This window comes from Stegastes partitus, unplaced genomic scaffold (genome assembly GCF_000690725.1).
Source record: "Stegastes partitus isolate 25-593 unplaced genomic scaffold, Stegastes_partitus-1.0.2 Scaffold85, whole genome shotgun sequence".
Taxonomy (NCBI): Eukaryota; Metazoa; Chordata; class Actinopteri; family Pomacentridae; genus Stegastes; species Stegastes partitus.
In genome coordinates, this window is record NW_007577816.1 from 364,573 (window position 1) to 382,459 (window position 17,887).

Genomic DNA, 17,887 nt, shown 5'->3' on the forward strand with positions numbered 1-17,887 from the left:
GGTTTTTTTTCCCTTTAGTGTACTTGTTCAGAGTTGCACTGTTTATTTTGTGGCTGCTTTTGTTCAAAGTGCTTCTGGCCAAGTGCTTCTAAAAGCTAGATTGCACAATGGTGTCGAAAGATCACAAATTATACTGATGTTAAGCATCACTAAAAGGAAGGAGATTATTGAGCTATTCGAAAATTTGCTTCATTATGTCTCCACTCTCTCTAACCACTAGAAACACATTCGCAGTAATCCCAGTTCTTATGGTCTCCATGAGTAGCCCCTATAGGCCTGATGAATAGGAAAGGTTTAGAGGAGGTAGACAGAAGCTCCAATTGCACCTCAATTGCACATAGCCTCTACAGCACCTTGACATGCCGCATAGATCACCTGTAGGGCAAAAACGCCTACATGACCTTAAAGAACTGTCACTGGTAAAGGCAGAGCGATCAAATGCTTAATGTCAAATCATGCCTTTAGACAAAAGCTGCACTTGAGCAAAACGCAAAGACCAAGGTCAACGAGGAGATGACCACTGACATTCATGTACATTCTCTGTGTGTGACAAACTATAATTCAGCCGTATTAGATTCTCGAATGGATTACAGGAATAGAAATATGTTTTTAAAGGATATTGCTCATGTTTAGACCACTCATTTATCTAATATGTCTGACAAAAAGTTCAAAATTTCACTTTAAGAGTTAGCATTGCATGTGTGTTTTCAGTCTGTGGCCATTCACTTGGGAGAAAAGAGGTGAAATGATGAAAAGGAAAAGAAAGAAAAAAGCTGTTGAATATAACTGGACTAAAACAGGGAAACGCGATTCGGTAAAAGCCAAAAAGCTTGTCTGAAAAATCTCTTTGGAAAATTTTACACAGCTGGCTTGATGGTTGCCAGTAGATTAGTGCCAACAGTGCTGTACACGTCAAAGACACTCCAGGCCATGTTTGAAGGTGTTTTGGAGAAACTGGTAGAAAGTGAGACTGATTGTGCTGCTTCTGTATTAAGATGATGACTTCATTCTCTGTTTTGCCTGCCTGTTTACCCTGCTCAGTCTGCAGTCTGTTTCTATTATGCAGTGGTTTTGGCCGACTTTATCTTGAAGATTCTATGCCGTGATAAGCTATGTGACTTCAGTCTGGAAAAGATGCCTGTTTCAAGATGACTCTTTTATTTTGCCACCCTGCATAATTCAGCCCTGCCAGTAAACCAGAACCAGAACAGTTGGATCTGCTGGAAAGAGCTGAATGATACAGCAGGCATCGAAGGAGACTGGTAAACCGCAAAACCACTCTGCACAGATTGCATGTTTGTTCTTCATCGACGCTGACCTAGAAAGGACATTTACATGACCACACAACAATTTTGGACTGGTCAGTGTTTCACATACTGTTTCTGATGTATTGTCCTTGGCCAGTTTGTGTGTGGTAGTGAAAGCACAGGTTGTGGAGCTGTTAAGAGCCCTTTTCACCAGTCTGTTCAAGAAAGACTCAGCACCAACTCTCCTTGCTGAGTAAACTCAAATCAGTCATGCTATACATTACATGATTTATTTTTTCTGTTACATGCATCTTTACAATAGATGCAAAATTAGCTATTATTTTGCTAATGAACTGTTTCTCAAGAGAATAGGGTATTGTGGTCTATCACAAAAACAACAAAACCAAAGTGGCTATAGGACAAGATTTTGCAGTATTTATGTGACTCCCACACACTGTGTTGTCAGTTTAACTTCATTGCAAATGTCACCCTTAAAATTGTACAATTCCAGCATGATCTGATATTTATTCCACTGGCTATTTGTTTTCCTGTGTGTCGTCTCTAAGGCTATAAACAGATTTAATCCCACAGAGGAAAATGCTGGCACCATCAGCAACTAACAACAATGAGTTGAGATGAGCTCTTCTGAATGCTGGGATTTTGAAGTTTCATATCTTTGTCAGCTGGTGTTCATCTTTCGGAATGATGACAGACTATAAAACAGGAAATGTGTCAGTGTGACACACTGAGTTTTCCTCAAGCCTCCATTCTCCTTTTATCTTTGCAAATTTTCCTTCATATTTTTGTCTGACAGTATGGTTTGTTTGGATGTAAATTGGTAATATAACAGCTGATTGTTTGCAAGGCGCTTTTATCATAACAAAACAAACAAAAAAAGCTTCTGCAAGTTTTCTGTTTCAAAGTATATGATTTATGTCAACCAGAGGGTGTGAATAATGTATCCTCTGGCTGATGATTACTAGGTAAAAGAGGAATTATTTAGCTTGTAGTTTTAATGACCCATAGCTTGTGTTGTGTTGAGGGGGTGAAAGACCCAGCTACACACATCATCCATTAGACCGCAGGGATTAGAAACGGCTCATATTTGCAGAGCTCATGGTAAGTGATAGCTATGGAAACAAATGCGGTGAAAGTGGATCACTGAGCAGTCAAGCTATGGCATGGCCGCCATTGTTCTCAACAAAACAGAATCCTGTCGTGCAAAAACTGATTCTGACTTCAGAGTAAGGACAGAGGGACATGAGGCTGACCTATTGAGTCGAAGCTCATTCTGTTTACTCACAACATCAGGAGTCAAGCTGACCTGTGCAGAATGTCATAACCTTCTGTGCTGTTACTTTCTGCTGTACTTTATCTAGGAAAAAGAGATTATAGTTTTTAGGGTTTTCTGCAGTGCCCACCAAAGAAATTTTGATATCTATCATGCAAAGTGTGCTAAATTCAGTGTATTTATGTGTTGTGTGTGTATGTATGCTATTGCATATGTCTGCTTTATTCGGGAAACTGATGAAAGTGAGCTGTTTCCCAGAAGAGTTCAGTCCTCTCACTTTCCAATTTATTGCCATCTCGTTTTTCACTGCCAGGATTTATAGAGAGGGAGGTGGAGGGTGAACAGAGGGTATTGCCATCAGTGTTCTCATCTCATCACTCATTAATTACTACCACTGCCTGTGGAGTAGGTTTGTCCACTTTACCTTTGAATCCACTCTTGCCCAGTGACTTGCAGTGAAACAGTGAAGCCTCATTTAAGAAGAGTCTAAATCTGGCACATTATGGGATCACAAGTAGTCATCTTAGTCTTGTGTACTTGAGCATGTGCTTGAGTGGTTGCAGTGGTTTCCTTCTCTCCCTCTCTCTTTCACAGCCTCTCTCTGTGATTCAAATTCAAATATGCTTTATTTGCCTGAATGGGTTGTAGTCACACTCTCACTCACTTTGGAGGCTAGTTGTTCAGTACACAGGGCAGTGCCATTTGTTTGCCATGCTCCCCTTTCTTTCGCAGCTCTTGTCCTGACAGGATGATGTATGTCTTGTCCTTGGCAGCATGTGCAGGTGATGTATTCTACTTGGAATGCTGGGAGAGTGAAATAAGGAAAGGGATGTCCACATGCCAGAGTGTGATCCATTCAATCCATAGTATAGCAGAAGGTAGGGGGTGCAGCCAAAGCCAGCTTGGATCTGAGAGGGTTGAAAGAAGAGAAGCAGAAATGATAGTGAAATACAGGCATCCCTTCTGTGAAGAGTAGTAACAGTTCATCTTTATGGTTGCACTTTTGACAGCTTGACCTGATTGGGGAGGTTTGCTGAAGCTTTTGTTGTCGTAGGATTAAGACAAGTGCTCTCTGGTCCACCTCAAACCCAGTCTGTGCTCTGCTTTCTGCTCGTGTGAATAATGTGATTGTGTCAAGAAAATTTAAACGACATCTGAAAATGCCTTTCGTGACACACTGTAGAATAGGACAGAGAAGCTAAGAAATGACAGAGCAGATTTAATATTAATATTTGATAGGTTTCTCTACCAAAGTCATCCGAACCGCTGGCGGTGGAGCATTTAGGGACAAAGATGTAACTTAATGGAAGTGACTCATCATTCAGCAAGCCAGTGTTTGCGTGACCCGTAAGGCACATTTACAGTCCTTCAAACACTCAAATAAGTTGCTTGTTGGCCACGACAGGAGCTCAATTATCCTTCATGTACAATGGAATATGTTGTGAGAGCTACATGCAGAATTAAGCACCACTCTAAAACCAGTGCTTGTCAAATCCTGCGAGTTTTTAATCCCTCCGTCAGTGAGGACAGGAGACCTGCAAAGCCCACGGACATGGAGTCTCTCTTTGTCTGAGACTCTTGACGTAATATTTTTAATACTGTATGTATTATTTTTGGAAAGTAGGAGGTGATTTCACTACACTCGTAAGAAGCCGTCGTGTTTCTGTTTTGGGGAAACTGACTGACAGCCTGATGAGTTGGGCCACTTGTCCTTGTTTTTTCAAAGGTACTCTGGCATTGGATCATTGTCACCCTGTTAGACCAGTGCTGTGTTAACGTAACCACACTTGGCAGCATCGAAAAATTACCAGCCACCATGTTGCAGAGCTTGGCTGGATAGTGACTTGGATCATCAGATAAAACTGGCACACAAACACACACACACACACAGATACGCTATCTCTTGCTGTCCTCTTTGGACTCCACTTTGTCAGATAAGGGCTTAGCCAGCACTGTGAGAGGAAGAGAAGCTCGAGCACACATGATGATAACCCTGAGTATGTGATAGTCTTAACTCTCCTGTGAAATGATGGCCTTATTCAACATGTTCTTTGTTGCAGTCCTTAACAGATTGAGTGGCCATTTAGACTTACAATCATGTTAAACTCACCAAATTTTATCAAGATGAAAAGCAGCAGAATGGCTGAACAAGTAAAAATGTAAAATACTGACACAGTCAAAGCAGCTGTTGCCTTTGTGAACCACTTCTTGTTGTCTTACAAAAATGTTAGGTTGCAGTAATTCAAACTAAAATTCTTTAGACTATGATTTTGAGCCTGTTGGCTTAACTTCATACAGCTTCTTTCGTTTTCTCAGCCGGTGAAGTCTGTGACTTCCCCTTGTGAGGTCACAACCAGAGGGCGAGACAGGAAGTGTTGACTTTGATCTTTCCCGCTGTTCAAACTAATTACCTGCCTGCAGCAGCAAGTACTGCTGGCCGTGGAATTCATTAACAGATGATAAAGCTTTGTTCTAGGCCAGTGTGGCTGTGAGGATATGGAGGAATTCAGCTTCCTCAGAGAGTACAGTTGTGCAGTCTGGGTTCCTCTCCGAGATCAGGTTAACTTGTCTTTGGGCTCAACACTGAGAGGCCGGTGATAAGATTTTGGTATTTGTTGGGATACCCATGTCATACTAATTGAAGGTGATGACTTTGACAGGATATAGCATTGCTTTAAGTGACTCACAACAACTACAAACCTTCTCACCCCATCTCGTCACCCTTCAGCCTCCCTTTGACCTGAAATGTTTTATTAAAGCTGACAGTATTGTCCACTTCACCACATCTAATGTTTGTATATATCTCTTTGAAATAATTTAAGATTTGCACAGGAGAATTTGGGCTATCCACATACTTAATACGTTTGTGTGAGTAGGATTAGGTCGTCCTCTCACTCAGTCATCACATTAGTGAATGAGGATTTATTAGGCCAATCCGCATTGAAAGCAAGATGTCCGACATTCACCCATCTCCTGTATCAGATTCACTATCATTCTATAAAATCTGTCCGCAAAGATTCTTCAGACGGACATTTTTCCTGATTCAAGCGTATCTTCCCCGGGCTTCCTTTAGTCAAACATCTGTACAGATCAGGCTCCCACTGACATGATGAACTTTATCATTTTACTGTTTCAAATGAAGAAAGTCAGTAAACCCATACATAAAAAAACATTGTGGACTTCTTCCTGTTGAGCCAACATGAAAACTATTTTCATCTGGTACATTTCTGCCGTCGCTCCCTCTGTTGAAGATGGTTTGTCTGTCTGCTCTGCTCTCTAGCAGACTGGTTCAGAGGACAGAGATGCCAAACAGGTCGGTGTTCGTGTGGATTGAATGGATTGCTTATGGAACAGTGATGGAATGGAACACTTTAGCGGCACTTGCACTTACAAGTCTTGCTTTTAATGTGGACTCTCAGTAAGCCTTTATCAGGAGGAGTGCAGTGCCCATTAAAAATGTGTCTGTTAGAGGCGGGCCAATCATCCAGAGTACTTAACACTTGACACCGATTGTGCATGGTTATGAAAACTATATTAAAACTATAATGTAACATATACCCTGCTCCTAACCATTTTTTAAATTATTGGATCCAATTCAGTTAGTTTTAGTTCATATAATAACTACCTCGTTTGTTATTCCAAATATTTGTTTTTTATTAATTATCTAATTTCAAAATAAATGTCCCAATCTTGTCATTTGTATTTCAGTATTTTATCCAGTCATGTTATCATTATCATATCATTGTTCCATGTTCTCTTATCTGCTCATACCTCATACGTGGCCATTACATTGTACAGAAAATTAAAAAGAAAGACTGAATAACAACAACAGATGATAAATGATAATCATAACAGCCTACATCATGCTTGGCTGGGGACAAAAAGTAAACAGGACGGTGCTGTCTGTGGCTCAAGTGTGAGATACTTTTGGTACAAATGCTCGTGCAGCAGTTGTCATGGTGGGATCAGCCGTTTCCAGTTTGCAGTGTTTACAGAGCACTCTCTGTCTAAAATCCTCCCACACTTCAGATGATTGTGGTTAGGGCTCTGCAATATATCTCTTCGACATCGCAGTGTGGGCATGGAAGTGCGATGTCAAAGCAAAATCATGTTCGAACTTTTTTATTTTTTATTTTTTTGCTTGATTGTGGTCACTACGTGCAGTAAATGTCATGCTGAAAGTGTTTCTACAGAACTAACTACATTGGTTACCATGTAGCACTAATCAGCTTGTTCTCTATTAAATAATTTGACAGGCTTAGTGGCATATATGTGGAACTGAAAAATAAATTCCCTGACGCTGCAGAACAGCGCTACTTAACTGAAACAGAGCCTCTTAAAAAACGACGGTTGAACTCTGCAGCAGTCATGCAACAAGTAAGACATCCCCTCCTCATGTTTCATTTTGAAGAACATTGCCAATGCATTAGCCAAGTGCCACAAATTTCTGCGAGTTACTGCAGTTTTGTGTATCCTCTGGGATAAACTACAGTATTTTTCACTTTCCACATCATCATTAGTACTGCCGCTACCCTGTAATCTCTCTTTCTGTCACTGAGGCAATGGGGCTTCTCTCTCCTCTGTGGTCTCGTAATTGTGAGGTAATCATCTTTTCCCTCTTGAGAGCTAAAAGACTGTGTTTACACTTCATTTTTGGCAGCTCGACTTGGCGAGACACTAATTTACTCTCTCAGCAGCAGAATGAAGGCGCTCTTCTCATTACTTCACACTGGTTTTGCACTTTTAGCTTTTCTTTTCCCAGAGCATTTGAGCCTGGTCATCATCAGCTGGTTGGGTAAACCGCTTTCATTTTTTTATGTGGTGTTGTAAAAGGGTTAATGTACCGGCATTACAAAATAAGATGTTTTCTGTCTTTTATGTATAATGGTATCTACCATCTATTCTTGTTTCAGTTATTAAAGTTCAGAGATATCTGTCTTTGAGATGTTGTTTTAAAAAAAAATGTGTTCAAAATGCCATACAAGTGGATGGTTGTTTGAATACTCTACAGAACACCAGTGAGTGGAGCTTTTTTTTTTCTTACTTTATGAGGAAATGGCGCCTGTGAAAATCTGCTGAATACACACTCTATGGGTAGTTAGGGACCTCCCTGAGGACCATTTGATGTTAAATGACCAAAAACTATTCGTTTTTGTGGTTGCACTTCACCCTTATTGCCCATAGGGGTGAAGGTCCAAGATGTAGATAGCCATCACATGTGGCGTTACATAAAAACTTCCTTTTTCCTTTTGTCTCACTACACTTTAAAAAAAAAAATCTCTATCTACTCTGAAACACTTGCATAATTCCTCCTCGTCCTTCTCACGCTAAATAGAAAAAAGAACTCGTGCCTATACACATTCACACTCTTGCACGCAGGCCTCGCATTTTGGCTATTGCATTACTCCTCAGATACTGTCCAAAATCACACCCACACACACAAACAAACACAGTGCTTCAAAACAGACTTCTCGGTCCAGGCATAGCCGAGCTTCAGTCGCCAGGCTTTATCTAAATCCCTCTCCCAGCATGATGGATATTGGATCAGATCAGACACAGCCCACAAGTCCATTTGATGCTGCACTGATAGCAAACTCGCTTGATAACATCCCATATTCTGAACTAGGAGAGGCATTACCAAGCCCCCTTCTCCCTGTCATGGCTGTTGTCATGGTTGCTTTACCATATAAGGGAGGAGGCTGTCTGTGAAGGGACAGGGTTTTTCACCCTTTCGAAAATAAATGAAAAGCTATCAACATACTGATGCATTGAGGTCTACAGATAATTGAACAGCTGCACATAATATTTCTCCTAATTTCAACCTTCTTCACGTTCCTTGTTTTTGCTGATTAATGTCCCTCCTATTTTCTGCTCTCTTCTGTTTTTCCATATTCACTGTCTGTTATTCTCCTCTTTCCCTGTATCCTACCCCACCTTTCATCACTCTTCCTCTGCCTTCCACTCTCCCTTTCCCTTCTCAGTTCTCATCCATTCATCACTCTCTGCTTTCCTGTTTCCTTCTGCCTCTCCCTCCACCTCTGTGTCATTCAATCCCTCTCTCCATCACTATCTGCCCTCTCACATCCTTCTATCTCTTCCTCCATCCATCCACCCTGCTTGGCCCAGGAACAGAGACATTCCTGACCTGGACTTATCTCTCCTGCAGAACAGCTCCTGCACCAGCATCACTAGCAAGGCTCTGTCTCCAACATAAGTCAGCTATTGGCTGTTTGACAGCATTCCTTTAAGCTCAGAGGCTGCTTAGATTAATCTGCTCAACTTCCACCTTTGTTCCTAATAGGACACACTTACTGGGCATCCAGAGACTATTCATGCATTCCTTCATTCAATTAGTCATTTGCCAGAGCCATGCTGTTGGTTGATCTGTATAAAGAGCCAAAAAATGTGGAGAAGTGGCTGACTTGGATCCAAAATGATCATTTAACAAAAGTGAGCATATAGTTGAATAAACAGTAGACCTTTCCCTTTTTTCCTGAATGTAGGCTGTAAAAGCTTTAATGATTAGACTATAATACTCAGGCCTAATGCCATGTTTAGAAATACAGGATATAGTCTGCATGAATTTATATTACTCTCAATCATTATTAACTATTGCCAAGGAGGCCAGGCACTCCATGGATGTAATTTGACCCTAAGCGTCGGGCCTGACATGTTTATGTTGCCTGATTTTACAAGTCATCCCTGACATTCCAGCACTAATGGCTGTTCCATTAACAACAGTCATTTCATTATCTCCAAGAGTCCCTTGTTCTAGTTATGGTGTCCAGAGAGCACTTCAAAGCATCCTACTCATCAGACTCATCAAGCTGACGGACGACTGATTAGGGTTGTAAAAAATGCTTCTTTCATGCTCATAAAGGAGTCGGTGAAATGTTGCTCTTTTAGGACACAGACAATTTCTAGCTGGATGTTGATTATTCTGCTTGATTCGGTCAGTTTGCGTGTGGAGTTGCTCGTTGTAACTCTGGGGCGTGTTTGACTCCATTTTGTGGAGCGGCATTTGTAGAGATGAAAGGTTTCTGCTTTTAGGCTCTCCTGTTTAGAGAGGGCTTAAGATGGATAGAGTTGAGAAGGGGCAGAAGAGAAAGAGGAGTGATAGAAGACTCAAAGCATAGTAATTAGGTGAATTAACCTGGGGTCGTGTAATATGGTGGAGCTTCAGACCCCCCTCTGTGTGTCTGTAAATGTTTTATAAAGCTCTCTTTGAACTCATTAACCAGAGGAAGATGAGTGAGCCCAAGGTGCCTTGAGGAAATGAGTAAAGGCTTTGTTTTTGAAAAAGCCATATTGGTACTAACATTCTCTTGGCTCCATTGACTCAGGGTGGAGCATATAGTGCTTGTTAAACCCCATTAAGCAGCAGTGTTCATTCTTGTACCATTGCCAAAAGTGTCCTCTTTTCTAATAAACTTATGTTGTAGAAGAAGCTATACATTTTGATCTGGAGAACACATGTACTGAAAATGATCACATATAGTGACTCCCCTTCTTTCCACATATTGTCACAAAGAGGGCTTGTAGAAATTAGAAAATGATCCCAGTATTCAACTGCCTTTGTTTCTGCTTTGTCTTTATTCTGACAACAGATTTCATTTTCTCATTCGACATAACTTAACAATTACCGTATTTTCCAGCATGTTTAAATTTTAGTTTTCTTTCAGAATACATCTGAGATAACGTCAGTGTCAAGAGGATCTAATATGCCTCCAAAGGAATGTCACCAGTGAATGGCTTACTGTGGCAGTGTTCGCTTTCATTGGGAAACCACAGACAACGATAAAGGACAAACTGGAATCTTAATTGTGCACCATTATCTTTCAGATTTCACAGAAAAGCCAAACCTGGGGGATGTGTGCATGTGATCATTGCATGTGCACACATTGCAGTGTTGATGCTTAAACAATGAATTGTGTGGCCCTTGTGTAGTTTTGCCAATCCTTCTGAACAGGTTTATTTCAATTAGAATCTGTTTTTCCCCTGAAGCTCTGCACTCTGTGCTCTCCACTTTTTTTGTCCCAGTATTCTGTCCCCATCCTAGCTCAAGGCAGTATTAGCCAGCACCAGTGCTTCAGAAAAGTTTCTCATCTATCATGGCTGCAGGTAAAACAGTCAAGATTAACTACGCCATTAAATACAAGATAGTGCAGTGAATCTCATTCATAATAGTCTTAGCCGTTAATCTGTAATGTCCCATCCTGAGGCCACTGGAGTATTTTAAGCTCCATAACTTTAGGCAAGTTGGTGTCATGCTCTTTGCAGTTATTCTGGCCACTAAATTGTGTGTCTTCATCTCTTGAGGTTCGTGGGTTTTGACTGCGTTGCATTGCTGGAATAGAAATCAGTGTAATTTGAATCCCCACGTACACAGAAAAATGAAACTTTCTGTCTGTGGAATCAAATATTGGATTGGTGTACCAGTTCTCCACAAGCTCAATAAAACCACAGCTAATGTATTATGTTTCCACTTTCCTCAGGGATTACTTTCTACAGCGGTCTAATACACTCCCTATATAGACCAGCCTGCTTTCTAACATGTGTATTGACTACAAATTAACCTCATGTAACATGAGAATGAGGGAAACTTATGGATTGTCTTGCGGAGCTCAACATGGTCATGCAATCATTGCTCCCATGCCTGAAAACACAGTGTATGTGGATTTTTATTATAGGAAAAGCAAGTCTTCAAGAAGGAGTGTGTTTGGTTTTATTTGAACTTTCTGAGTTTTTGTATATATAAGCAAAGTCTGTTAGTTCTCCCTCCCTGGGCCTGTCACTGTGTGTTGTACATGTCTACGTCCTGGTGTTCTGGCTTGTCAAGAAACAAAGCAGCTGGGTCTATGAGGGTCTGGCAGTGTCTTGAACTATTGAAGTTGCTCTGATGTGTGTTGAGATCAAAATGAGGCTTTATGTGTGTGTTTGCATTGTGTGTGACATTCCTGCCATGGGTGGCTCTTGCTGTGTGGGGCTTGGATACAGTGTGCAGTTGTCAGCTGCTGTTTTTCCTTCTTTCCCCTTTTTCATCCGATGACACTCACTTTCACTCAGTGCCTCTCAGGCTGAAATTCCTCTGGCTTGAACTCATGGTCCTGGCAACAGCCAACTGCCTATCAACTTGGCTCAACTGTGACAGAAAGGAGGAAGCAGAAAATTGGATATGAAGTTAGTATAGGATAGAAGTGAGGTGAGAGAGCATTGTGTTAGAGCTGCTTTAATTTTTCCCTCTGAAGCTCATCTTGGGGAATTCTTCTTTACTGAGGATTCTCCCTGTGACCAGGATTCAGCAGTTTCAGCTTTAGAATCGCACCAAGTAATGCTGCTTTTCTTTCTTTTTTCCAACGTTAAGGACATTGTCATCTTGTCTGAATAATTGGAAAAATCACTGGGCCAAATCAACCTCATCTTCATGCATACACTAAGCGTGAACTGAAGAAGCTGCACGATTAAAATGTTTAGAGTTAACACACTGTACAACCTGAAAATATGTCCCTCAGTGTTTGCACAGTTTTTAAAGCTAAGTTTACTAGCATTCTAAAACTGAGAAAATGGTAAACTACAACACCAGTAATAGGTTAGACCACAGGGTATATGGAATAGAAGTGTCATAGCTATTTAAATGTCCCATACCCAGCTGTTTAACATGATATGAACATGTTATTGTCATTGAAGCACAATAATGAGTAAGATTATATTGTGAAGTGACAATTTTTTAAAATCTGTTTTTTTGTTTTTTTTTTTATCATAAATTGTAAAATTCATTCTGGTGCAAGAATGTAGTGCAATTACATGTAATACAGTAAGAATTGCAGTTTCTTTTAAATTTCTAATATATATTCATTGGCTGTTTTATTCTGAATGCTGGAAAATAGCACACAAATGGAAGGAATTTTTTGGGATGAAAATATCTCTTAGCCAATTGCGCCCTACCTAGTCTGTATCATTTAGAAAATAGCTTGGCATAGTGAAGAGATAAAATCCAAAAATCAAATAGTCTGTTGCTGTGACACGTTCTTTAGATGACAAACAAACAAGTAATTGCATAATTAAAAGTAGATGATTCCATTCCAGGGAGCTGTCCCAGGACAGAAGACAGTTTGGGGAAACCCACATGAGCACTTAAACTTCTCATAGAGCTTCTTTGATTGCATTCCTCTCTGTGAGCTGTTGTGCTGTATATGTGTGTGGTCTCTTACTCAGATTATGGGAGACAAACACTTTGGCTGTTCTTCTGAGTCTCCTCCGGCACTTGACAAAGTGAGCCATGCATTTCTTTTTCACACCATCCATTCTCGTTGCTAGGAGACTGGTTGATCTTTTTTCTTGACCCAGCTCACTTCTTGTTATTCTTTTCTCTTTCTGAATCATACTGTGCTCCTTTCCTGTAATATTAATAAATGACACTTAATTATATCCATGAATGAATAGGTTTATATAAAGATGACATAACAGTAGGACTCTCGCAGCATTAAAACTGAAGGTTTGCCATTTTACTGGCAAGTGCTTCTCATTATTCCTTTTTTTTCCCCAATGAAGGACATACAAAAGTTAGAAATGTGCCAGGACTGAATCATTATTGATCCCATGGAGGGAAGTATTTGCATCTATACTGGGAACATGGTCGTATTTCTATTTTCTTCATCTTATTCAAAGCTATGTAGAAGTTCACTGTATACAGTGATCCACCTTATTGTTCAACCATGGCTTTGAATCTCAAACATTTAAGTTACAAATTACATTACAAAAGCTACAAGATAGAGGTACCATAACTGTGATTTTAGTTTAGTAAATGGTTCTTTAGTTTAGATTTCTCTAGTTTTTGCTCTACAAGTTGCAGACTTTAAATGTCATTTATGTACTTCCTTTATTTCTATATTGATGTTTCAACTTGGGTGGCATGAATATAGCCAAAAGGATAAGCACAATTGTCTTGATCAATATTGTAATCACAATTGTCATGATTGTTCTTTGATTTTAGGGACAAAATACATTTTTTTCCACTTTTACATTCATATAAAAGAAATGCTGCTGTTAAGTCCATGTTGTGCTATTACTGCAAATGTACAAATCTTTGCTTCAAAATAAGACTTATAATGAGGTTCTTTCATACCTGAATTCAGAACCTATTCTAGAGGCAAAATATAAATAAAATTATATCCAAGATAACTGCTTATTGATAGACACTGTGAGTTACTGGTGTTTCATAAAAGCCAAGATAGATGCTTGTTAGGGAGCTGTACACAAAGTCTCCAGTCTCTCCACTCTGCATGCATGCAGCTTAAATTGTGTGACCAAAAATTACTTTGAAAAGACTGAAATAAGGCATCCTGTGAAATTTATTAACGTTGAAATGAAGAGATTTGATTCATTGGGCTGTTTCCTATTAGTGTAGCGCATTTTAAACATATATATTGCGGAAGATCATGTAATTGTGGGACGCCAAAATCAAGATTGTGATTATTATTTGGTTAATTTGCAGCCCTAGTTCCAATTAAATGTGCTGTGGCCCAGCCAGCTACTACTTTAGACCCTTGACTTTCCTCAGCTCAACCTTTCTTTCCTCCCACATTATATCCATTGTTTTGAGTCAGTGATTCCAGTTAGCACAGTACATGAAAATTACATTCTTATAGCACTGAAGCTATAGCTCTAAGGTGTGAAGGTGTACTCTTGTAAAACACATAGAAGACTTTTTAAGTTCCCTTTTACTAGTCTCCACTCTCACTCACTCTGTCGCACACACACATGCACACACACATGCACAGTGGTCATATAAAAAGCTGCCATTCCTAAAAGATGGTAGTTTCTGACCAAGAGCAAATGGATGGTCAGGAAATGTCAACAGTGTGGTCGGTCTGATTGAACAGTTGGTCGAGCTTAAATCCTGAGTGAATGTGACTGCATCTGCTGCATGCATTCTCTGAGGCTAAGCATTGTATGCAGCTCTGCAGTAGGTTACACTGTTTGACAGTTCGGTTTGACTACTTGCATTATTTTCAAACTAGTGCATTATAAGCATTGTTTTAGATTGTATGGTAAAATAATATTTATGATTCATTTTGAAAGCCCACAGCTAGATAGTAGTTTATCTTTATATCATTCATGTGGTGTCAGTAGCCTTAATAATGACTTGATAGTTTAGTTACAGCATGTATTCTAGCATTTTAAATTAGATCAGCATAAGGAAGTGGCAAAAAAGACTGACTTAAGCTTATTACATTAACTTTGTGATGACCAATCTGCCACTGTGAGACTACTCTGCTCACCAGCAGCCATCTGCACATTGGAGCACTGAAAATATGGGACGAGGCAGGATTTACCTCATATCATGCAGAGTTAATTGCTGACATTGCTGTGAGATGCAGGGTATGAGTACCTCCTCGCTGACGTCTATCCCTTTTTTCTTTTCCTTTTTTTTTTTAGCAACGATGACACTTGTCTGTTGAACTCCGACATACACAGCACTTTGACAGTCTAGGAAAAAGTAACACAAAAAATGTACACCGAGGCAGGAGTTGTTTCAAAGGGAAGATGTTTTTGAACACTCATCCTTAACGTCTCCACTGACATGCGGTAGCACACTGTGAGCCTGCTCCTCCCCACGGGCAGCCATCTGGAAGAGTAGGGAAGAATGGAGGTATGCGGGGAGAGGAACATCTGGTCTTCTCTGAGTTTGCACAGACAGGAAATATAATGGATGGGAGATTTACACCCAGCTAGGCACAGATACTGCACCTATACTTTTGTTTTTATAGGCGTGCAAAAGTGGTCAGTTATTATGTACCTCACACTAAATTATTTGTTTGTCATACTTAATGATGGCCTATCAAATCTGTGATGGAGTCACACTGATGAATCAGATCGCTGTTTCATAACCAATGCACAGATCAGAGCAGCATCTACCTAGTCTGTAGCATTATTTGCTATGATCTACTAATACGTACTGTGTTGATAATGGATTTCTGTATGCATTACACTGTGTTGCTTATAGTGTATGATTATCAACAACATCAAGCTTAACTGCTGCTTTTATGCTCTTTGTGGCTGTTAATCGTATCCAAAGTCATTGTCGTGGCTGTTATTTTAAATGGCATGGGTGGTCTCAAGTGGGATTATCTAGCTATATTTCCTCATCACAAAGCTGATTCAACACAACAGTTAATGTTTTGCATTGAACTCACTTGTAGCTCCCATATGTAGTACTGTAGGATGCTCAGTAGAAACATCTCAGTAATACCACATCTTGTGCTTGATGATAAATCCTGACATGGCTACTGCAATGGATGGGACTAATGTTAGTTTATATGGTAATGTTTAAAATGGAATTGCATAAATGTAACTGTTTCCCTTGTGTGTCTGCACTATTCCTGCAAATCTCGGACTTAATGTCCTTCTCTGGTCGTTGTTTTAACCCCTAAAACTTTATCTCTGATTAAAAGTTACATATTTAGAATTTTTTTCATTATTATAATCCCTCCCTGCCAAAAAATAGGTTTAAGTTAGTTGATTGAAAAATATAACGGTATAAATATAGGGCGGCTACAAATAAGTATATAATGGTCAAGCAATTTGCTGGGATACATTTTATGCTGCATAGAATATAGCTTAGATTAATGCCTGTGAACCATACCGAGGGATAGACTTCATATCATGTTGTTCTAAATAAGAGCTGCATCTATACTGCTGTGCTCTGCTTTTACCAAATGTGCATGACATAATGCTGACATGTGTCTAGGCTGTGCAGTGACCCGTCAAGTTTAAGTGGATCTGTTGCTGCATCAGGTCTGCAGAGGATTTTACCTTACTATTGCCGTTTAGCAGTATACTTAGGCACACAGGAGTGCAGCCTCAGGCATAATAAATCTGTACACACACACACACACACACACACAATAGAGAGGCTAGGGAAATGGCCCACACAGGATACAGACACAAATTATCGCTCACCTTTACATCTACATTAGCATTCTCATGCAAATGTGACCACAGCTTGTTTTATATATAGCACAAATTTACATGTATGTTTGCTCACAAAGAATATACTGACAAATAAAAGTCACACTTCCAGTCCTACTTCATAGAAACCCAACCAGATACACAACCTGGCAACACAAATATGCACACTTTTTTTTTTTCGCACTCTCTCCTGCACACGTATAATATTGACACCGAAGGAATTTCAAGCAGCTCCTTAATCCAAGCAAGTGCTGACTGAGGCTTAGATTGGATGGAAGAAGAACGAAAGATGTTTAGATGTGCAGGTGAGAGGGCAAAGGGGTTTAACGATGGGTAGAGAAAGGAGAGGAGGAAAAAGTTAACATCAAAGAATGGGATTTTTCCTGAAAATACTGCTGCTTTCCAGGTATTCAGTTGTTAAAAAAGGCAACTTTTTTGTTCTGCCTCTGCACTGTGAATCTTTCAGGAAACTTTGGCCTCGTGTTTGCTGTATTCCTTATAATGAGGAGTTATTTTTCTATATTTTTCTTTTCTTTTTTGCCTCACAAACCAATGCACAATACCAGTGTTCTGCATGGCTGCATATAGTCTCTGTCATCTTCTGTTAGTATGTTGTGCATATGAATACATAGTTTGCTGCTGGTTTCTTTAATTTGTTCTTCTGACTTTTTTTTTAAACCATTCTGCAGGTATGACTACAGAGAGATGCTGTACAACTCTACATTCTGTCTGGTACCTCGAGGACGACGGCTGGGTTCCTTTCGCTTCTTAGAGGCCTTGCAGGTCAGTAACACAAATACAGATGTTGGTTGTTACTGTGAGGCAGAATTCTTATTAAGTCTGAATTTACGTCTGAATTGGTTATTGTGAGCATATTGTAGTACTGGAGAAAATGCGATGTAGCTGCGACATTATCAGTTTGATTCCTCTAAAAGAAAATAATTTATGCATTTTATGAAGGAATTATTGCAAAATTCTAACTCAAATGATCCCAATCAAAGACTGATCTTATCGTTTTCTAGTTTCTAAAAAGCTTAGCTCAATAAGGTGCATTTTGGCAACTTGGATGCGCAGCTGAACAGACAATGACCAAACACAAGTTGAACCCTTCCTGGAAATCTTGTAGTGCATCAGCCCCAGAGCTGTGTGACCAAACAATAAAGCCATTAATCAGTGCTCGAGAATGGGAAAAAGTGAAGTACTGATTTAGTTCGAATTGCTCTCTCACCCACTGCCAGTCATTTTGTTATTGTGCAGCCAGTGTTGCTGCAGCTGCCTCTGAGTCAGTCTTACTGCTGTCCCTGCCATCTTGTTTCTCTTTTTCCTTCTATCTTTTCAATTCTGGTTCTGCTTTCTCCTATTCCTTTGACTTTCTTTG

General features: G+C 39.9%; 1 protein-coding gene across 1 annotated transcript in view; it reads left to right on the top strand.

Moving 5' to 3' along the window:
• LOC103353829 (exostosin-1a) overlaps nt 1-17,887 on the top strand; it is a 38,675-nt gene that overhangs the window by 7,961 nt on the left and 12,827 nt on the right. The window contains exon 2 of the mRNA XM_008276988.1: nt 17,199-17,292. Within this exon, the coding sequence (XP_008275210.1) occupies nt 17,199-17,292 (94 nt within the window). The remainder of the gene's footprint in view (nt 1-17,198; nt 17,293-17,887) is intronic.